Here is a 22,720-nt window from a genome sequence, read left to right on the forward strand (position 1 = left end):
CTTCTAGCAGTTTCCTGCAGAAGCTACCACCTTAGGCCCCCCCCTCACTAACAAAACCAGAACAGTGATTCCAATACAAATACTTTTATTAGTTTTTTTTTCCTAATTTTATCTAACATTCAGAGCAGAATAATATTACACATATAGCTCAAGATGTTGGAAAAAACAATACGACTATATTATCCAAGCTACAGGATATGATATTTAGAAGAGATTTGCAAAGGTAAAAAGGTCAATCAACAGACATGAGTCACACTCACGTCTTACAACTTTGATAACTCCTCCTCAAATACAACACACTCTGTACAAAGGTGATAGTTTGTTGGGCATGCATTAAAAAAAAAAAAAATACTTACCTTAATGTAAAGTTCACATTGCAACTATACATTTTCAACTGCTGTAATGTTAACATTAAGATAAACATGCATGATTAAATTTCTGCTTGTGAAGAACTTTTAATCACTATTCAGAAATATAAAAATAAAACCCCAAGGAACTCAAACCCCAGTTATTAATACCTCATGACAAACAGGTCCACTCCCATTTTTAATGTGGTCTTCTTCCATTATGATAAAAAAAGAATTAGATAATAGCTCCTACTATCTAATTAAAAGGTATTATTACCTATCTCAGATAACGCGACAGACTGACCATTCTGCTCATCCACAAATTACAGTATCAGCTATTGCCCCATCTGTAAGTGGTGGTACGTAAGTGTTACACATGCTAAACTACAGAAGAATGCTAAAACACCTTACTACAAAAACAAGTACATACAATTTGGGACATCTGTGTTCTTTCAGTACAAGTTAAAAACCTTAAATCATTGAAATGACGTAAAAGAAATCCTCAGCTAGTAAGCAGGAATTTCTCCGTAACACAGACAAGTATAAGGACACAGTTAAAAGAACATTTTTTTTTTTTTAACCCGAAAAGCACAACAAAGTGATCCATGTATGAGATTCTCCATTTCTGGGATGGCTAATTATGATTAAAAAAATCTCTTTCTTTCTGGCAATTCCAGCTTTCAGCACATACAACTGATATGTTAGCCCATTTAACTTTACTGTATTTTAGAGGAGCTATTTTTAGACATTGCAAAACTAATGGAAGAGCTGAGAGTCTACATTCCACTCTAATTAAGCCATCATCTTTAGCAGCCAACTATTTCGTACATTATAAATGCAGCAATACATATCAGAGATAATACTAACATCTGTTTTATGAGGCGACAGGCCAAGTGGCTAAATACTAGATCTTGGTGAAGGAACCAGATTTTTTTTGCTTTCTAGGACTGTGTAACAGCGCCTTCACCACAGCCCGTGGGTTCCCCAGGTTGGTAGGTGAATCTGTTATAACAGGAAAAAGACGTATGTTTGTACTTATGCCAAGGAACTACGTCTTTATACGCTAGAATTGAGAACTCTTTCAGAGTTGTTTCGGCTATTATATCTGAAGTTACTTAAGTTTACACCCTACACTCCAACCAGCTGGAAATGCTGCTCATGTTTTCATCTCCAGCAGTAAAAGGAGGATGGAAAAGCCTCCTTTAAATCCTTTCCTCATCTTTACAGGTGGTCAGTAGAAAAGATCACTTTTGGGGATAGGTACTGCCACACCTAAAATTCTGCTTGCAGAGATGCAGGCATCTCATTCCATGCCTTTCCAGTAAAAGTTTATGGATGAACACAAAGTTATTTATAGAAGCATTACTTCACATCCCCATCTCTGAGACTTTTACAGAGCATCACTGATGTATGCTGTGATACATTTCAATAGTGTTTCTGCAACCCTTCTTTCTCTGACCCTTAAAATATGGTAGAAAATTTCTCACTGGCTCTTAATGTCCATTTTCTGTTTAAGAATTCCCCAGGTATTAGAGAAGTCATGAAGAAACAGAAGCCCCTGTTAATCTACAACACAAGCCAAAAGAAAATTTTCTGACTTAACTGGTTTATACGCAATAGCCATGAAAAAGAGGCAGGGGATTTCACTTATTGATCATGTGGACTACAAAAAATTCTTAATACATTTACATTTCAAAACACAAATCTGCTTAAAGTTATTGTTTTAGAAGTCTTCTACATTTTCTTAGTTTTTAGGAGCCCTGATCCCCCACTGACCTGCAGTACAGTAATCCAAATCTACCTTCTTACGACTGAAATATGACAAAACCTCTGACATTTATAAGAAGTTGACAGTGAGGAATGTTGAAGAAAAGCCTAGGGTTTTAGCTGAAGAATTTCTTAATGCTCATTTAACAAGTTTTACTCCTCGTGCTCAGTCTCAGTACCATCTCTCAAGCTGTTTCCCATTTGGCATATATACTTGTGTAGGACTCTCTTCCATCTAGCTCTTGTTACCAGCACAGTCTCAATATCAGCTAAATTGAAAATGGGAAGCATCAGTTTCCAAATAACCAATGCACCAATGAGACCCGTAACATAACAGAAATAAAGAGCATAAAACAACCGCTTTTCAATGCATCATGTACACACATGCCTATAAAAGTAAGTCTTAAAGGATACACTATAAAATCAAGTTTACATAATAATGGCACAGAGTTCCCACCTTACAACTGCATTATCTAGGGGAGTGATATATTGCTTTTTACACTACTGAGTACACAGAAAGTCTGCAATGAAGCATACTTGTTAGTGATTTCAATGCCCTTCCTTTTTCAGAGTGAATAAGATTACACGTGCATTCTATGTGTTTTCCAGCATGAATCATGTGAATGGAATCTTGAACATGGTATTTAACCTCCGTTTATCCTAAACTGATAATTTTTTTAATATGAAAAGCCTTACCCTATTTTACAGGGCATATATACACAGTAGTTTTCGCACACACTTGCAATTTTAAAAAACATTCTAGGCGTATTTGTTGACACTATTCCAGTGTAACTGATTTTGATAGGCTCATAACTTTAAAGGCATTCTTCTTCAAGGCTAAAAATTTTCCACTTCATCCCAGATCACAAGCATTTTACTTAGCAGCCTGAGAAAACCTTTAGTTAGTAATTGAAACTGTAGCATGAAAAATACATTAAACAGAAGAAGAATGTTCTGCTTTATTAATAACCAAGAGCTACAAAAAATATTCTAGATATGACATTCAGCAAAACCTTCATGAAGAAGTCCTTTAAGCTAAAAAAAGAAATTACTACAGTCAGAAGCTATTTATGGTTGAAGTTAAACCTGTTGCATTCCCAAGAGTATCTACTATGTATTCGTCTATAATGAGATATCTAATCTAAAGCATGTCATCTGTAGGAGACAAAAATATACAAATTAACTTTTGTATGAAAAATTCTAGCAGGAAGCCTTGAAAAATTCTAGCAGGAAGCCTTCTTCCACTCTATCAAAGAGACCAGCATATTCTGACAGAAACTTAATTTTTAGGCAATTGTGGCTATTTCCTAGTTGTATTTGAAAGGAGGGGGTTGTAGGTAAGGGATGCATGTGTGTTTTTTTGGGGGCTCTCTCAAGTATTCCTTTAAAGATGTCAAGAGCTAGAGGGTGGGAGGGGGAAAGCAGTCTCCATATAAAAAAAGAAATTAAACTACACAAAAATAAAGTACAGTCTCAATCTATCTCTACCATCTTCCAAAATAAGATACTATATTTAGCTAAGGCTAGCATCCTCTGAACTGTACACTTTTCTGACCTCTCTCAGCATTAACTGGTTTCTTTTCACACCCTTCCCGCTGTTTTACCTAGCCAGGATATAATGAACTGGCATTATTATAAACATTCTGAGGTACAGACAATTCTTCTGCCTGGACACAGGTTCTCCCCATTTTCTGAAGATGCCAGAACCACAGGCAGCCCTTCCCTTTTCCTTTTGCTAACCCTGAGGGACGAAATAGCATCTCCGATCACTCCCAGTACATGCCACCAAAATGCTCATTGCTGCTTTAACTGATTTGCAGGAATTCTCAGTAGATGTACTTGACTACTTACTAAGCTTCCAGTATATTCATTGAGATAAAGAAACACTTAAATACTTCAGGACAATAGACAGCTTATTTTTATGAATTTTTCAACTTTTCATAAAGTAATTAGAAACATCTGACATTTTCTGCAGATTTCCTTCACTAACTTTTGTCTTGCTCTTTGCTAACTATATATGTTGAAAATACCACATGCTAGATGGAAATCAATAAGAAAATAATTCAACTGCATAGCATAGAAAATGTACATGAATAAATTCAGAATACAGATACCTGTAGTTAAGTTTTAAAAATCTGTTTATGTGAAGCACTGTATAAGCCTTAAATTGACAGTAAATTAATTCAAGTAAATACAACATAAGGGAAAGGCAGACAAAAGTTAAAAAAACTAAATGTTATTTTAGAGTCCACAAAACAGTATTGTCTATTACAGAAAGGAAAGAGTTAAAAAAATGTGAGACCACTTGCAGAACTTGCATCTCTCTTGCCTTTCTTTCATATCCAAGGTCATTTGGTTCAAGAATCAAACTGGAGTTAAAGGAACCAATTCCTACGTGCATGCCAGCTGCTGCCCCGACTGTGTCACTGAGTTATTCCCATCAAAAAAAAAAAAAACCCTTTTCAAAAAAGAACACTTTAGTATCAGTGCTGGCTGCTAACCTGAAAAATAGAAGATAGTATTGAATACTACTCTATGACAGACCGATGTGCCATGTCCTGCACTTAAGAAACTTCTAAGGAATTATTTTTTTTAAAAAAGTTACAATTAGTTTAATTAAAGGTTGAGAACACATTCACTCACTCTCTTATACAGGCTCCTAATACAAGTTAACACCAATTTCCAAAGCATTTAAACTAACAATCATAAAATGTTTCTGCATTTTGCAGTATGTTACCACAAAAGGCAGAATTCAAGAAAGGAGCTTACCCCCCAAAACAAAAAAATAGCTGCTGACGAATGCCATGAACTTTGCCATAGAAACTCATTTTATTTGAAAAGACTACATAAAAAATGAAAAGGAAAAAAGTCAGATTTAGATATTACTTCGTGAAGTTGCTTACGTGGTGATGAATCGTATTTGAACCAACTTGATAAAGATGAATAGTTAAAACTGAGTACATTTTTCTCCCAACTGACAAATACTCAGTTTGACTCAGACTAACCGGTATGAACAAAGAAGTAGTCAGAAGAATCATAGAATAGTTAGGGTTGGAAGGGACCTTTAAAGGTCATCTAGTCCAACCCCCCTGCAAGGAGCAGGGACATCTCCAACAAGATCAGGTTGCTGAGAGCCTTCTCCAACCTGGCCTTGAATGTTTCCAGTGATGGGGCATCCACCACCTCATCCCTGGAAACAAGCAGAGAACAACAATTACAAAACCCCGTGAAATTATTTTGTTCTAATGTTAAAGTATTATCTGTTTTAAATTTCAAAATGTCATGTTTCCATCTCTTCAGGAGAGAAGAGACTGAAGACACAAATCCTAGCAACTTGAAGAAAAATCATTAAATAATGGGTTAAGTTTCAAGAACAAAATTTAAATAATCTTCCTGAGAATCTCTAACTATACAGATATTATAATCTGCAAATGATAACTTTAACATTCGGTCATTCTCAGCCTAAACCGCCAGCTTCATATGAGCTTATAAATAAGCAATAAACAAACTCAAATATTGAAGAAAACATGCTTCCATTAAAGGAGATTGCCGAGTCCTAAACGGGCAGCAGTTCAAGAATGCTACACTAGTAGTCAAGCATGTACGATTTACAGTACTTTTACTTTTCTACTGCTGCCACTAAGTTTAGAACATGTCCTACAAAAAGGCTTTGCTGATTTTAAAACGTTCTGTAGATGTGTAGTACGCTTATTTTGGTACTTTTCAATAAAAGTCTTTGAAACTGCCTTCAGTTTGACTGTCTTCTATAACCTTTTGCTAGAATCTAATTTACTGTATTCTGTCTCTCCACCTCATTACACCCACATAGTTCCTCATGTGCTTCGGACAGGTTGTCAGCAGCACACATCGTTACAACGTCAGAGGATAAACGACATACTTTTGTCTTTTATTTTTAAGAAAAGCTGATACTTCTTTGTCATCATTCATCTTATAATTTTAGCCTACACGATTTGAGAAGTAGGGAAGAAATAATCTTGTCATGTCATATGCAGATCTGCCTATAAAGGGAACATCCTCTTAAAACACATTCCACTTAATCGTTTTGCAAAGTCTTCCTGTACAAACAAACACATGAAGTAGAAAAGCAGTGGATTGTAAAAAGCAACAGGACACACAATTTGCATTCCTCTTAAATTCTCAACAATAGTTTTGGAGGCTTTTGGACTTACGTTACTTAAAAATCCAAGTGATAAGATAATATGCATCACAATGATGAAAGAGCAATTCAATCTTGTATCTAATTACCTAAGCAATGTGAACAGTGCAAGTTCTAAAATCTATCATAAAAGAGGTTATGTTCCTCTCAGTGCAGAAGAGAAATAAGGAAGGTAGGCAGAAGAACAGAACTAAGCAAGTTTTTTCCATTTATCTAAGTACTGGCATAAAGTTTCTTGTCCACATTACACAAATAAGCCAGTTGTTAGTAGAGAGCTTTGGAACATCTGGAATCACCAAAAACACTCTCCTTGTTTATTCTGAAGATAGTCCTTCACCCTAACAGTGCAATTAAGTCCCAGATTCTGATGATATAGCAGAGTTATGAAGATAATACACCCAGAGTTTGCTATGTGTACAAGAAGAAGGAGAAAGAATGAATTAAACATCATGAGAACTTTGAAGATATTTAATCACTTTATTACCTCAAATTTGTTATTTCTGCACTATATTTTCAGGCCTTTCTTTCCTCCAAATTTGGCTAGACCTCTGAAGTACAGCATCAATCTTGTACAGACTAGTTCAAAGTCCCCGAAGTGGTGCTTTAATTGATGCTCATGTGACTATTAAGAGGTATTCTGTTATTGCAAACGTTCAACTAATAACTGTTTGGGTTTTTTCCCTACTAAAGCTTCAGATGGCTCACAGTTATTGAACTATTCAACAACTGACAAATGTATTAATACCAAACTGTAATACCTCACACACTTCATTGTCTTTATGGACAGTAATTTTATATTATTATTTACACACTTCAAAATTTGACCCCATCTCTTTCAATTGTATACTCACTTTTTCTTTCACCTAACTTAGATAAATAGCAGAAAGATTCAAGATTTTTCAAAACTACCCCTTGCCTCGAGTGTGTAAAAAGGTTTAACAGTAACTTCCGAAAGCTATCAAATAAAGTAATGGTCATATCCCCATATTTGCCTAGTATACTGCTATAAAACCTTAACACTGTTCTCAACCTTCAACATTAATCTAAATGAAACGACATCTTCCATCCATGTATGATGCCCAAAGCAATTCTGTTTTCAATGCTTTTTCAGACAAACAGTTTTTTACTGTCACATGCAGCATACCGTGAGACCTCCTGCCTGAAGAATGGAAAGCTAGAAAAGAATTGCCATAGACAGTGCATGGACTGTTCATAATCTCTATATTTATCTGCAGCAGAATTGGACTCTTCACAGTCTGTAGCTCAAAGCTACATACATGAGAGTAAATCTCAGCCTGTAATCTGATAAAACATTTTACTGCATAAACCAGCGCTGCAGGCAAAAAAAAAGGACTCTGCAAAACCAGCAGTCCTAACCTCCCCCAACAATTTGTTCCTGCCCCAGACCATTTGCTGATATATGCCAGTACAAACCTTTATAGGGCCTACATAGTGAACTGGATTGTGAATGTGATCTGTCTGAAAAGTAATTTGTGGAGAAAAAAACCCATCAAAACAAAACTATATAACATATATACATATAGCCACCTGCACAAACGTAAAGCAACACAACGTGGCACATACTCATTTTCAGCAGCAGTACCAGCTGCTGAAGTCTGACACTTTCTTTGAACAACAGCCTCAAGTCTGTATGGGCAAAACTTCCAGTTTCAGCACACGATGTAGTCAACGAACCAACGAGAACTCTTCCATCCTAAATTTACATCACAAACCTGCCTTGTGCCTTAGTGATCTGCAACAGAAAACCAAACTGAATATACCTTTTGACAATTTTCAAAAACACATGAAGTTTCTAAGTTCATAAATAAACTATAGCACCAGTGATATACTAAACCATATAATTAATATTATTTCCTGTTTAATTAGGTAGTTTGTGTTTGGGACTTTTAAAAAAAAAAAAAAGAGGACTTTCTTCTGCTTCTTCTAATCAGCAACTCTCAATTTCTCCTCAAAAGTTACATGAAGTTTATAAACAACAACAACAAAAAAAATTATATATACAGATAGATGGAAAAACAATTTCAGAAGAGCTATACACCACAATTATTTACAAGTACTAGTTCAAAATCAGGTAAATAACAGTTAGACTTACTATTAGCTCATACTACTTTTAATAACCTATTTATTTCAAGTCTAACAAATGTGAGTACACAGAAGGATGTTACATACGTACTTATGAAGTTCATGCACATAATTTTATTTTTAAATTTCATAAAGAAACAACACGGTAGTGACATTCAAGCACTTTGAACATTAACTTTTACAAGACATCAAAAGAGGTGTATCAGCCCTTACGTTCCAAGAGTTGAGCAATATTCTCCGGGTTTAAGGCCCAACACTAATTCAGAAAACTACTACTGTTGTAGTAATCCACAAGAGAAGTTCTCCTTTCTGACTTGATCTGCTTGCAAGTGTTTCTGTCACACTAACAAACAGAGCCTCACATTATCCCTGTGATTTATCTCAGAACTTTGATACAATCTATTAGCACCTTGGTAATGCAGACTTAATTACGCCTTCTCTTGGCTTTTTTTGAGACGCTCTGATACTGTGGAAAGTTAGTGGGCAGCTGTCCCCCTGGTTCTTCGCAACAGGAACAGCACAGCTTCTGCTACTTTCATTTTCAGGTTAACACGTTCTTGCGTTTAATGGAAACTTGAAAATCTCTGAGCCAAGCTACCATGTTGCTTGATAGCAAACGTTTGAAAAACCTCAACAGAAAAACCAGTTTGCTCCAGCACCAGACTACCATACAAAACACTACAGACATGAAACAGATATTATAAAGTTTTTGATTCAAGCTCTCTGATCTGTAGTTATTTAGAGAACAAGTCAGAAATTATCTGTTATTTAAAAAACAATACAACTCCAGTGAAGAAAAAAAAAAAACTTAAAGAAATCCACAGGAATTGGAGGCAGAAATAGCTAACGAATTCAGTCATGTCCACATTAAGATTTTTACCAACACAGCCCAGTTTTCCCGATTCACATAACGGGGTAGAGCACCGGGTGCTGCCATATAACAGCCTTTCTTTATGGCACAAAAAAGAACAGGAAACATCTGCATATATTAACCTTTCATAGCCCAGCCCTTCCCAGTCAATTGTTTCTTATTCGGTCCCTAATAGCTCCTATATATCAATAATAAAATAACAAAAGGCAATATTATAGATGCTGTTGTCCTAGCAAAACTACTCTTACGCTAACGTTCATGTTCATCCTCGGTTGCCTGGCAGAAGCGACAGACTACATTGATGAGAGCACAGTTTTGCCATCATGGTGCATCCACTCCAGGACTGCTCTGTACATCACTGTAGCAGCAAACGGGATCTATAGCCAAAGTGAGCATAATGTCGATACACAGTATAGGAACTTGCATCTACACCTAATATCAGGAAAAATAGAAGGGGTGGCCTACTCTTAAAAAAACAATCAGATCACCACTACCCACAGTTGATGCTCCTACAACTGAGCCATAGTGTCTAATCACGTGAACTCTCTCAAATCACCCTATTTGTGAATTTAAATGCATTAGCCTGAATAGCTTGATTTCAGCATCTTCTATCACCCACAGGACAACAGCATAGGAATTCCCAGCAGAGCTGGTCCATTTATTTGAACATAAGCTTGCAACTGCATACCACTATCCTGTTCATACTAGTGTCTGCTCACCACAGAACTCAGCCATATCCTCCTTACCAGCTGCCAGAAGTTGCACTGGCAAAGTTGATGGATGCCACAAAACGGTGTTAGTTTGACACACAGTCACAGAATTCCTGCAGGTTCAGGAAAACATCCCACAAAATGCCATGAGAAAACCCATAGAGCAGAACTTCGCTCCACAGGATGCATGCTCAGACTGCCATGCAAGCAGTTCAATTCACTGGTGAGCTGTCAAATGTATTAAGTAATCAGTAACTGTAAAATGGCAGTTACAAAAATGGCGTGGACTTGTGTCAGTGTGACATAATTATACTGCTGCAGTTCAAATAAACAAACCGATCAGATAGAATGATACTGTAAGGACATGTCTAAAGCATTTTGTTAACTAATGGCACTACTAGTTTCTGTTTCAATGTAGTACTTCTGAATCGTATCTCAAAGTAATAGAAGTCATGGAACAGATCCTACAACATACATGTCATTTCTTTAAACTCCCGTCCCTCCCCAAACATTACCAAAGGAGCTATTTCACTTGTGCTAGAAATTGTAGATCAAGCATTAATAAATAAAGCTTCAGAGTACCATACAAATGCTTTGACCATGCTACAGAGCACTATCTCATGAGAGATGGCTTCAGCTCAGTCTGCTCCTGAACTCACTCACTTACTGGATCCACACAGAGAAAACAAAGGCAAAAAAAAGCCTACCAGAAACCAATTTGTATGAGTTGTACAAGTGATTTCTAGAAAAATCAAAGAAAAAGCAGAGTGAGACCCTTGTGCTGCATATAACACACCATAAGGCTTTGTTACTCTGACTCTAAGTAGAGGCCATGTAATGTCTTAGTCTCTAATTCAGCAAAGCACTAAGACATTGACAAAGCGATTCTTAATCCCATCATTAAGCCCTTAAATCACCATTTCCCAATGTAAAGGATGTGTTTATCTAGTTATTCTACCACAGATTTTAGGTTACATTGTAATTAATGACCATTCACAATGTATAAAACTGTTCCAGCAGAGCTATTACACATACTGTAACTAAATACACTTTTCTACTAGTCATGACTAATAATTTATCTTGAGTTAAAACAACAGATCTGGGTCTTAGGAAGACATCTACTCTGATAAAGAAAATTCAGCCAAATGTATACAAGTCTACATCTTACACAACTTCCTACATTAACAGACAGACTGACAGAATTCAGAAGATGGAAAAAAACCCAAAACAAAACAAAACCAAAACCCTCACCCATGCACCTACCTGAAGGTATTTTAAGGACTGTTTATGTTCCACTGAGAACAGGATGTATATTTTACTAATACAAGTTTTGAACAGAGTACTGTTTAAAGAGTAATATATATCCACAAATGGAAAAAAACCAAAGTGCTTCCCTAAATTCACCAGTTCTGGAAGCATTTGTAGGGACCTGAGAAGTCCCAAGCAGCTGTACACACATTTTCATGTCTAAACTGCAGCAGACTAGGTCAGGATATTTTCACTTTAATGTGTGACATTTTCCTGTTCTGAAGAAACAAGAGTAATTCAAAATTATTTGAGGCTAATCTGTCCTAGCTGAACAGTATTTGAAGCCAGTCTTACTGCTGAGTGTTCAGCCTAATTACAATGTCTGTTCAAAACAGATTAATTAGGTTACTTGTACCTTTTTAAGGTGTCCTTAGGCACTTGACCACAGCTAATAATAAATACCCAGTACTTTTTATCTCTAAAAAAGCAAGAATCATTAGCTTTATTCTAAAGATTGGGAAACTGAGACGTGAGTAAGCAAAGTCATCTGTCTAATGTCACCTAGCTGAGAGCAGAACAGCTAGGAATGAAATGCAGGTCTCCATAGTCCTGTCTAGTAGTTTAACCTAACAAGGCAAGGTACAAGTGTCTAATTTTATATACATTTATACGGAAAACATAGTTGTGTAATCTAAGACTCAACTGTCCAATTTATACCATGCAGACTAACAAAATACTAAGCATTTTTCATTCTATTCTTTTCATGAATATTACTGTCCCAGATATGAAATGGAAATACAAAACAAACTAAAAACTATACCAGATGTGCCATCACGCAAGCACAATTTACATTATTTCAGTTGTTATTTCAGTTCATAATTACTTTAAAAAAAAACAGGTTACCAATAACCTTTAAACACGATTCTGTCATTAATTTTATTCTTCAGTACAGCATCCTAGGAAATTAGATGACTAAGGCTTCCATTAAAACAAAACATACATTTAAAAATCCCTTTATTCTGACCAATACAAAAATAAAGACATTTTTGCCAATGTTTTGTAACTTTAGAAATATGTATTATATTATATGTATATAATATAATATGTATTATATTATATTATATTTGAAAAACTCATTCCAAATAGAGCCTTTAACACTTCCATTTGAAGCAAATGAGGGTCTGTTAGCATGCTTATTTACTTTAGGGCATAGCCCAAGTTCTCTATCTTGACCAAACAATTTCATTTAAGCAAATAAAACCAAGTAATATACTCCCCCCCCCAACTCCCAGCATTAAACAGCTATTGTTTTGGAAGCACAATTTTAAGTGAACAAAAATTTTTCTTAAAATAAAACCTGTAGCATTAACAAGAAAAGTCTAAAGTTAAAAACATTTACATTACTGTCTAGAAAAGAAGTGGTAAAGAACACCTAGAAGTACAAAAGTGCAATCATTTTGTATACACAATAACTTCATTTAAACACTCTCAAGTATTCATTTCTGTTACCCTAGCCTTAACAACTTACTATGCTGACATCTATCATCACCCCCAAGAAAGCACACATCTTTGGAAATATATGGTACCTCACAAAAACTGTACTACTTTTTTTTTTTTTAAATAATGATAAAAAAAGACTATTTTTTTTCATATGAAACTTAAAATGTTTTATTTCATATTTCATGGATGCCTTACTTAACACCCCACAGCATCGTAAGTTAAAGTTTAATTTTATGAGGAAATAGAGTTGCCACTTCCACCAAGACACAAAGAGTTAAAGGCTGTGCAATTACCCCTGAAAGCAAGCACTGGAGAGGCTAGTTTACCTGCTGGACAAAGTTCTAAAAAGATGCAAACCCAGAGAAGGAGAGCAGAATTTTGGAAGGGAAGGCAACATCAGCAATACTGGTTCTTACTCAAGCTCTTTCTCCCTCCTACAAAAGACCTGTACTTGAGATAAAAGGAGGTAAAAACGTAAAGCTGGCTTTATGTAATCTTTCAGTCTTTGGTAATCAGGTAATTTTGCTCGTGAAGGTAGCAAACAGAACAAAGTAAAAACAGGATTTGTTTACCGCCAAGTTTATTTCATACTATGCATTTGCTAACTATTGAGGAATAAGCGTTCCATTTTTTACCTTGAAGAAACTTACACGAAAACTGGCTTAGAAGCAAGAGATACTTTCCTAGGAACTTTCTGCAAAATGTTTAAAGTAAGATATAGAAGAATGGAGAAAATATTTTGTAGGAAAAGCAGGACAGAAATGTGTAGTGGATGTTTGCTAGCAAAGGCTTTTAAGAAACTGCTCTATCAGATACAGAGTCACCTTTTAAAAAGTATAAAACTATCACCATAAGAAGTGTGATCTAAGGCCTACTTAAGGCCTGTTTAATTAAACCAAATACACTGTGAAACTAGTACGTATACCACATCTATATTTTACTACTTTCTTCTTTGCAGTTAGTTATTTTGCCCTTCCGTTTTTCATATTTTCTCAGAACCCACTTTACATCCTGTTAGTCCGTAGTTGTCAAAGTTTGCCAATCTTCATATCAGGAGAGTTCAATTGATTCATGACTATTGATCCACTTCTATTAACTTCATCCAGACCTAACAGTTAAGCACTTACAGTATGCTGGAGTACACAGGGCTCTCACAACCAAGGGCATCCAGAACATACAATATCAATACGCAATGTGTTATATTGATCACTGATTGATAGTCACTTTAGACTCCGTGTCAGGATCAAGCTTGGGATTAACATTGGGTTTAGCTTGTTTTCAGTAGGTTTTCATGAGTATTAGCAAAACATCTAAGCCACATATCTTTCATGATCTAGATCAACCCAGCTACACGACTCTTTCAACTTCTACTGTAGCCACGCATTCTGCAACTTCCTCATCTTTCTGCACAAGATTGCAGTATGCAAGTAAAAGCCCATTTTACTTATACGCCCTTTTAAAGTTATGAGTTCCTTAGATTGAGGAAGTTTCCTCCTGAAGAAACATGAGTGAAATGGCGTACTTCACACTTCACTGTAGTTCCCTTTACTTTGGGAACATGCCGCTAAAATAGCTTTTATGTGCAGGTATATGAACAGTAGTTTGAAGAATTCCCAAGAAAAATCATACTGATGCTTTTGCATTCCACTGCTAATATATACGCCACTGCAAACAAAACATCATTTTTAAAGTGCTTCTTCCTGATACGGAAGTTCCTCTTAAAAATACCTAAAAGTTAGCAGTTTACAAAGCTTAAACCCTCCTGAGATTTCTATGCTAACTTTGTAACCTTTCTGTCTTGCCGAAAGAACTGTATTTATCGATAGAGAAGTTACCACATATAACGGAAGATACAATGCAACTGAAGGATCTAATCCATCTTGGTTTTCTTTTTTTTTTTTTCCTTTTCTTTAATTAGTATCACTGTCAGTCTCATCTTCCAAGGAAAAAGAAACAAAACCAAAAAAAAAAAACACCAACCCTCCCGACCCACAACAACAAAAAGTCCCCCCAAACAAAAAACCCCTCTCATTTCTGTTTAAATTCACCCAAACCCCAATCTCAGTACTTCTACAGAAATTCTGCTGCCATTTAGCTTACCTGTAACACTACCATAGTTACTTATTCACACAGCTCACCACTTCAAACAGGTTTACCAGCTTATATATCATCGTATCAAGTTTGTATTAACATAGTGATTCTTCCTAGACACTTATGAGCGACTGATTAAAGTTCAGCATTTCAGGCGGATTCTTAGCCTTCAGCCATCTCATGTGCTACATTATTAAGTAGACTGCTACATCTCTTTTGTGCCTTCTTTTCCTTTGTTACTCAAGTGAGCACGTTGTCAACATTTAAAATTACAGAACTTAACAGCATTTAGGAAGCAAAATTTCTCCTTTTTAAAGCATGCGCTTCTGATTTCCATTCAAATATTTCATTCAATGCTTTCCATTTATGGACTTCTTACTTTGGCTAGTTGTCTAACTAATAAATTCAGAGACACATTCTTTGCCTGGTTAACCATAACAACTTGCATGGATTTAGCAGAGTATATTTAAAAAAAAATAAAAAAATAAAAAGAAGCAGGAAAAAAAAAAAAAGGCAAGCTTTCTTTTGGACAAGGAAGCGGAAAAGCTAGCAGGTTGAGTTGACATTTAAAGACAAGGGCACAAAAGTGAAGCTCCCGAATTGCATGTAACCCGGCAGCTGACAAGCAGAAAAGTAACAGTTGCACGGGCAACCGAAACTGGTCAAACTACAGAGACAGAAACAACCAAGCCCTGAGTTTTCAGGGCCCTTTACAGTGTTGGGAGGTTCTCTGGGGTTTTTTTCTGGAGTGACAAGAACCCATGCCGTGCGACAAATAACGCTGGTCGGACCATTTTCTCCCCTTCACGGGCTCCGAGTTCAAGGCCTACATAGAGGAAGCTGCTCCGACTCCCGCGCGGTGCAGCGCACAGGGCAGCAGCTCTCGGCTTGACCCTGACGCAGGCGGCGGGGCGGCTACCGGGAGCTCAGGCCCTGACGAGCGCCGCGGCCGGGGCGGGAGGCGACCGCTACCGGCCACCGCAGCGCCTCCGCCGCGGGAGCCGGCAGCCTCCGGGCTGGCGGGGCCGCGGCCGGGGCGGGGGGCGCGGCCCGGGGCAGGCCCTGCCGGAGGGACGCGGCCGCTCGGCGGGGGGAAGGAGGGAGCCGAGCGCAGACAAAAGCGGGTCGCGGCCGGCAGCGGGGTGGGGCCGTGACCGGGCGGCGGCACCTCCGCTCCCGAGGGAGGGCAGCGGGAAGAGGCCTGGGGTGGGCACGGGCTTCCGCCGCCTCTCCGGCCCGGCCGCGGGGTGGGGTGGGCGCCCCGCGCCGCGCCGAGCGGCGGGCAGGGGGCGGCGGGGCGCGGCGGCGGCTCCATCCTCCCCGCGAGGGAGGGGAGCGGAGCGGAGCGGAGCTGGGGCGGCGCCCGGAGGGACGCGGCCGCTTACCTGGAGCTCGGTGAAGAGGATCTCCCTCTCGGCCGCGTTGGACGCCATTGCGCTGGGGTTTGAAGTCCGCCGCACCTGGACGCTGCTGCTGCTGCTGCTGCCGCCGCCGCCGGCGGGGAGGGGAGCGAGGGAGGCGGGTCCGGGGCCGGGACTAAGGGCGCATCGGGGGCGGGGGGAGCGCTCCGTGCTCAGGCAGAGAGGGCGACGCGAGAGGGGCTGCTGCCGCTGCCCCCTCTCCTCTCATGAGGGTCGCGCCGGGGCGCGGTGCGGTGCGGTCCCCGCCGGGCCGCGGTGCGCTCCCCCGCCCAGGCGCGGCGCTCGGCCCTGGCAGCGCTCGGCCGCCGCGGCTTGTTGCTCCTGCGGCCGCCGCGGATGTCGCACCATTTGGCTGTCACCCTGTCGCAAAAGCGTCGCTGCTTTGCGGCTCCCGGAGCACGTGATGGTGTGTGCGGGGAGGAAGAGCGGGCTCCCCAGAGGCGGCCGGCACCCCGCCCTCGCCCCTCCCCCTCATCCCCCGCGCGGCCAGAGCGGCGCGAGGCGCGGAGCGCGGGCTGGGCGCGAGGGCGCGCCTCGCGCCTCGATGCCCGCAGCCCCTCGGCCCCGTCCTCCCGCGTCTCCGCGCTCCCCGGTCGGCGCTTCCCGCTCCTGTCCGGCTCCGGCGCCGGGAGCCCTGTCGTTTCCCGCTGTGGCGGCGGAGGGAGGGGGGCGTGTGGCACATCCCTGGTGTTGGGGGTGGCTGGGGCTGGGCTCCGCCAGGCCTAGGAGACGGGTGGAAGCTCCTGGCCGGTTTTAGCGAAAGCAGCTAGTGCGGGAAGGAGAGGGCAGCCACCCGCCGCCCGGGGACCCGGAGCGGTGGCTCAGGAGGTTGTGGTGAGTGGGGGCTGTAAATGCCCTTCTTATTAGCTTAAAGGGCTGAACATACGCACGTGGGGTGCTTGGTGAGTTCTGGGGGGAGTTGGCACTGTTCACTTAGTCTGCAGAGTAATAAGCTGCTGAGAGCTTCAAAGTCAGTTTGAGTGTCTGAGAGGAAGTGGTTTCTCTTCCCTCTTGGCAGCATGTGACACCAGCATTTATACTCAGTTTCCTGCCTGTGTCAGTTGGTTTTTGAAATTTTTTTTTTCCACCTGTTCATAAACACATACTTTCTGCTGGCTGGTATGTACACACACGTGCGTTCTCATTCCACCTTGATATTGGATCTTACATTGGGCCAACTGAACTCATGCAAAACACTGTGTGGAAGAGATTAAAACTTTTTTTATCTGTGCAGTTCATGTCAAACTTCTATAAGCTGAGGCGTTTTTGATGGATTCATCTTTGTGCAGGCATTAGCATTTGTTCTGTTTATGCTAGTGCATCTCTGTATGGCTACAGGCCAACAGTAATCTGTTCTAGAACTGCCAGTTAGATTTTAGAGGTTTTTTTGGGGGTTAGTTGTTTGTTTTGGTTTGGTTTTTTTTTCCTAAAGGAAAAAGGGAATGGAAGAAGTAAACATTAAATTACTGCTACTGTTCCTGGCAAATCTGAAACATTTTAAGTGATCTTATACTTCTGCTGTTGAGCACCAAACAAACCAAACAACCTGAAGTATGATAGAATGATGGCAAACTGTATTTAAAACTCATTTGAATTGGTTTTGAGAACAGATGTTTAATGGTATATAGAAGTTATTAGAAATGGCTGGATTACAGTGACTTAGTAACTTAATATACTTGTCAGTGTGTATGTGGTCTGTTACTGCAGCTCGTCTACTCGCCTGCTCCCATTGCAAGGGAGCAGGAGTCAATGCGCTAGGATATTTTACAAGATGTAGTCAGAGGGAAACAAAAATTGTGCCACAAAGAAAACTCATAGATGTGTGAGTGGGTGTCAACAAAGTGAAGCTTTGAGATTGTGTCTAAAACAGGCAGCTGACTTTAGTTCATGCTTAACCTAGCCTGCCCATTGAGTGTAGCCTAAAGCATATTGTTATCCCTGTCAAGGCAGGGCCTATAAGCTTTTTTGTATTCCTGATGTTATTTACACAACTTGGAAGGACAAAGTCCTGGATTCTTTGATAGAAGTGTAGTGGTACAGGAATCAAAAGAGGAACTGGTTTGAAGAACCAACATTATCTTAGCTAAATCTCTGATACTTAATCATTCTTCCTCTAGAGTCTGGAGAACACAAGGCAGTGCTGGACAACTGTAGCTCTACGTTTAAGTACTGTGACAGTGAATTACTGAGCAAGAGAGAACATTCCCAAAATAGAAGGCAGTTAAGTACCTAAGTGCAAGAATTTAGCATTATATGGAATCCTGAGTTCGGCCTGTGACTTAAAATATCTGAATGCTATTTCTTCAGCCATTATTCTGTTAGCTCATTCCCTACACTCGATTAACATGCTAGAAAAGCAAACTGAATGAAAGGGATGTCAGTACCATTGGTTAACGCCTTTAATTATTTCTTTCCTTGTGTTATTAAAGTCTTTGTCCCAAAGACCTGGAAAAGTATATAGCTGAGACTTCCAGTGTTCCAGGTGGTGCAAAGCACACCTTGTGAACCCTTGGGCATAGTACAGAACTCTATAGAAAAATATCCAGTATACTGTAAGCAAAATCTGGGGTATTTTTTAGAATAGGTCTAACTAGTCCTGTATATTATCAAAGGAAGAGCTTGCCTTCACTTGGTGATGCATGTAGAAATGAGGATTGAGGACATGTGAAGAACACCAGACAGGTGTTAATTGTTTTGTTTTTATACTTACTACCAGGAAAAAGTAAGTTTTCTATTTAAGCTTCTTGTTAATGTTGGCTATTTAAATTAGTGGTGTATTCTAGAGGGACAACAATGTGAAGACATACTTGGGTATGGGCTAAATGAAACTCTTGGGAAGGAAAAAATGAGATACCATTGTACATGCAGTACTAGGAGAGCGAGGGCAGAGCAATATTAAGCCAGCCCACCACCTTTTTAGGCACAGAACAAACTCTAGGAGTTAGTGACCTTTTTGATGGGGTAGGTTAAAGATTAGTTAATTTTGCAAGTAATAGTGATATCTGTTAAAGGAAATCCTCCTTCTCTGCTAAAATTCACAGTTCAAATCTACTTTAGGGTAGCATTTTCTTTAAGTTCTCTTACTTAGGAATAAAAACAAGTATGCAAAGCTAATGCTGGGACTACATTTGTTTAAAAAAAAAAAAAAACCAACAAACCAAAACAAAAAAATCCCCAAGAAACCAAATCACAATGTATTTTTAATAATGTAACCATTTATTCTCCCTGACTTCTAGACATAGCGGTGTTACTCTTGTATTCTCGTAGTTGTCCTTCTAGGTTGGATCCTTTGAAAACCTTATGAAATCCTGGAGCTATCCGGCACCGGAAAAATGAGATAGGAGAACGTGCATGTCTTTTCCTTCTCTGCTTGTTTACTTCAGCATGGAGATGTTGAGAAATAGCATATTGATGAAGAATAGTACTTTTCATCTTCCTGTTTTGTTTCTCAAGTAATTGTGGGAATAGGAGAAAGCTTTGCTTTAAAGAGCTTCCAGTAATAAGTCTTGCAATAGATTTAGTAAGAAATGTGTCTAGATCAGGTTAAACTTTGAGATAAAACATAAATTAATACTACAATCTTTTTTAGACATGTAAATTGCTGGTGTTTATTAAAGAAAATGCCCAATGGGAGGAAAAAAAAATCAAAGATGTGGATCATTTTAATGTGTTTTGCTTGAGAATGTTGTTTCCTTTCTTGAAAACACACCACTTCTGTAGTATTTCTTAGAAGTTAATTACCCACCGTTGACTCAGATTTCTTAAAGGGAATTCGATGTAAGAAAAGGCTCCTGAGAGAGAGAGAGCACAAGAGTTCTGTGAGCCTCTTGCCACTGGCAGAGAAGAGGACAAGATGATGACATGTCACAGACGGAAAACTAAAATGACTATGTAAGTTTGTTTAGCTCTTGTGGTGCTTGCAAATTTTGCATATTCCTAAAGTATTCCTTTATTACTCTTTTAATTACATAGCTAATCTTACAACTTTTGAGTGGATTACTGTGATGTAATCATAACCCTGCTAGCAATTGCTGCGCACTTTCTAGTTAAAATTTGTCTTCTCTGTTTGCATACTGTTACCCAGGGCTAGATGTAGGCATATTATGACCCAGCCAAGTAGGCAGATGCTATGAGGAGTGGAGTGCAACAAACCTTATCTTACTATCTGTTTTATTAATTCTGGACCCTGGGAAGACTTGCAGTCAGTGAAAAAAGAGTGCTCCGGGGAAGGAGGTTCATTCCTGTTGTTGCCTCCTATTCTTCTTTTCCCTCCTCCTCTTACAAGGGAAAATCTGCCTTATGCCAGTTAACGTCAGTGGAGCTCTATGGAGACGAAATGCCTTACCTGTGCAGAACCAGCTATAAGATCAGACCTCATTTCTGTAAAGGAGATCAACTCAGATTATTTGAAGTAATAACAAAATGCTTTATGTCTTTACATTAAGGCTATGATCCTACAAGTGGATCAACATGATGGATCTTTACACCTATGCTAAGTCTCAGTGATTCTAATTAAACTTGATTATAGGATCAAGCTTAACGTGCTCAATGTTGTTTCTGCAGTGAGCTCTGCACCCATGGACTCCTGTGCTTTCATTGAATCCACTGAAGCGAATAGGGCCTGGTGCAGCATTGGTGACATCAAGACCTGATTTTCTAAGAGTGTAGATAAGAGATCAGTATGAGCAAGGTAACTATACCTTTGGGTAGTTCCTGGTCTTGTTGCTTTATTTCTGTCAATTGCAAGCATATTAATTCAAATGGTGGCTAATCTAAAGTACCTTAGTTCATTACAAAAACAAGGCAAGATGCATTCAAGAGTGATTCAAAATATATTCTGTTATGAAGAAGATTGACTTTCTGAAGAAATACAGGTGGCTGTGACCTAAAATTGCTATGAATAGACATTGAGGCTTTGGAGACAATTGAAGCATTCTGATGTGCAGCTTTAGAGTGTGCAAGTTTCAATGACTGTAGGAAAATAAAACTCTTCCAAAAGGCTTTGCAAATATAAAACAAACAAACAAATGAAGAGTTAGAGAGTCACAACATAGCTGAAGCCCTGGTCTACATTTGGAGGAAAGGGAAATATATTGCAAAGGATGAGTCAGACATGGGCATCCCCAGAGAAATCTTTGTTAAATAGGAGACCTGTGCTTGGAAGGCTGCTGCAGGAGTGTCTCTGTTGTGTGCTTCTAAGGTAGGATTTGACCTGCCTTTGCAAAGTCTGTTGCTGCCAGCGATACTGGACTGCAGATTTGCTAGCAGCTCCCACCAGGGTGTGCAAAAGGCAGACGGTTGTGTCTGTTCTTCTCTGCATTATGGTACTGGCAGTCTGGTCTCACCCTGTGTTGTGGAAGTTGCTACGTGTGACTTGTGAACTTTGGGTTGCCCTCAATCAATTTTAATTTGCTGTTTTGAAATCTACAGCAAAGATTGACAGAAACAGGAAGGAAGTTCTTTGCCTGAAAACGTGTACAGCTGCAGTGCCGGGTGATGTAGTGTCCATACATCACAGTTTTCTTTAACTCTAATATGTTTGTGGATGTTATGAACAGCTATGCCAAATGATCCTGAAACAGACCTCATCAGACACTCAGTCTTAGATGGTAATGGTTTTTTGTCATGATTAACTTGATGGCTGTTTTTTCTCTCCATGTCTTTATCTCCTCTCAGAGACAGTAGCCTGCATATGTAACTCTGTCAGGGATTGAAGTCCTAAGTAGTTAGGACTTGTACTTAGTATGCAATGTCTCCAAATTAAAAGGGCAGATCTATCTTCATCTAATGAACACTTAAAACAAGAGGGTTACCAGGCAGGTTTATAGCTAGCTCTAATTGCATTCTCCTTGCTCTACTGGGACTGACATCCCCAAGGAGAGAAGAGAGCTTAAGAACTTTCATAGAGAATGACAATTGCATCAAACAATATCAACACAAAGACATTAAAAAAATGTTAGCGCTGCTACCAAATATGTTACTCATTCCCCTTTTCTTTTCCTTCTCTTCACTCCTTGTCTTCCGCCACCACCAATTGTTTTATTCTCATGCTGTGGCAAACTTGCTTTCGTGTAACTTCGTGCAGCTTCCCATTGCTTTGGTTCATTTTCCGCTGCTTTTGAACGGTGTGGTGCAGAGATGGCTTGTTACAATGTATTCTGTGTAATATACTCTTGTTTAAGTGTAAGTGAGGAAGTAAGAATATATCTCTCTCTTCTTTCCCTTCTTTTTTTCTTCTTTTTTCTTTTCCTTTTTCTTTCTACTTTGTCACCCTGCTTTGAGTGGGATGGTCATAACAGGGGTGAGCAGGGAAGTTCTGTTTGGGATACCTTTTTGACTAGCTGTAACTGAAACTCTCACACATCTTCAGGATGTTCAAAGGCATTTTCTCTTGTGTGAGTAAATTTGCTGGCATTCTCATGTTGTCTGAAAATACACACAATGTTGAAAGGCTTGGATGAGATTTCTATACTGGGGACTAGTTG

At 39.4% G+C, this 22,720-nt stretch overlaps 1 protein-coding gene and 1 long non-coding RNA gene across 10 annotated transcripts in view; one reads left to right on the forward strand and one right to left on the reverse strand.

Moving 5' to 3' along the window:
* PKN2 (protein kinase N2) overlaps positions 1–16,536 on the reverse strand; it is a 57,251-nt gene extending 40,715 nt beyond the window's left edge. Inside the window, exon 1 of the mRNA XM_086752915.1 lies at positions 16,200–16,536. Coding sequence (XP_086609041.1) covers positions 16,200–16,247 — 48 coding nt within the window. The 5' untranslated portion in view covers positions 16,248–16,536. The remainder of the gene's footprint in view (positions 1–16,199) is intronic.
* A 410-nt stretch (positions 16,537–16,946) lies between these two features.
* Positions 16,947–22,720, forward strand: part of LOC147599956 (uncharacterized) — a 502,172-nt gene continuing 496,398 nt past the window's right edge. For 7 of the 9 annotated variants that reach the window (XR_015259213.1, XR_015259210.1, XR_015259212.1 and 4 more), the window contains exons 1-3: positions 16,947–17,069; positions 18,353–18,460; positions 20,003–20,126. This is a non-coding gene — a long non-coding RNA (uncharacterized LOC147599956). Of the gene's footprint in view, positions 17,070–18,352; positions 18,461–19,991; positions 20,127–22,720 lie in introns of all 9 variants that reach the window. The other 2 variants (XR_015259208.1, XR_015259209.1) reach the window with 2 other exon arrangements.

The sequence above is a fragment of the Chlamydotis macqueenii genome, chromosome 8, assembly GCF_036417535.1.
Source record: "Chlamydotis macqueenii isolate bChlMac1 chromosome 8, bChlMac1.mat, whole genome shotgun sequence".
NCBI classification, from domain to species: domain Eukaryota; kingdom Metazoa; phylum Chordata; class Aves; order Otidiformes; family Otididae; genus Chlamydotis; species Chlamydotis macqueenii.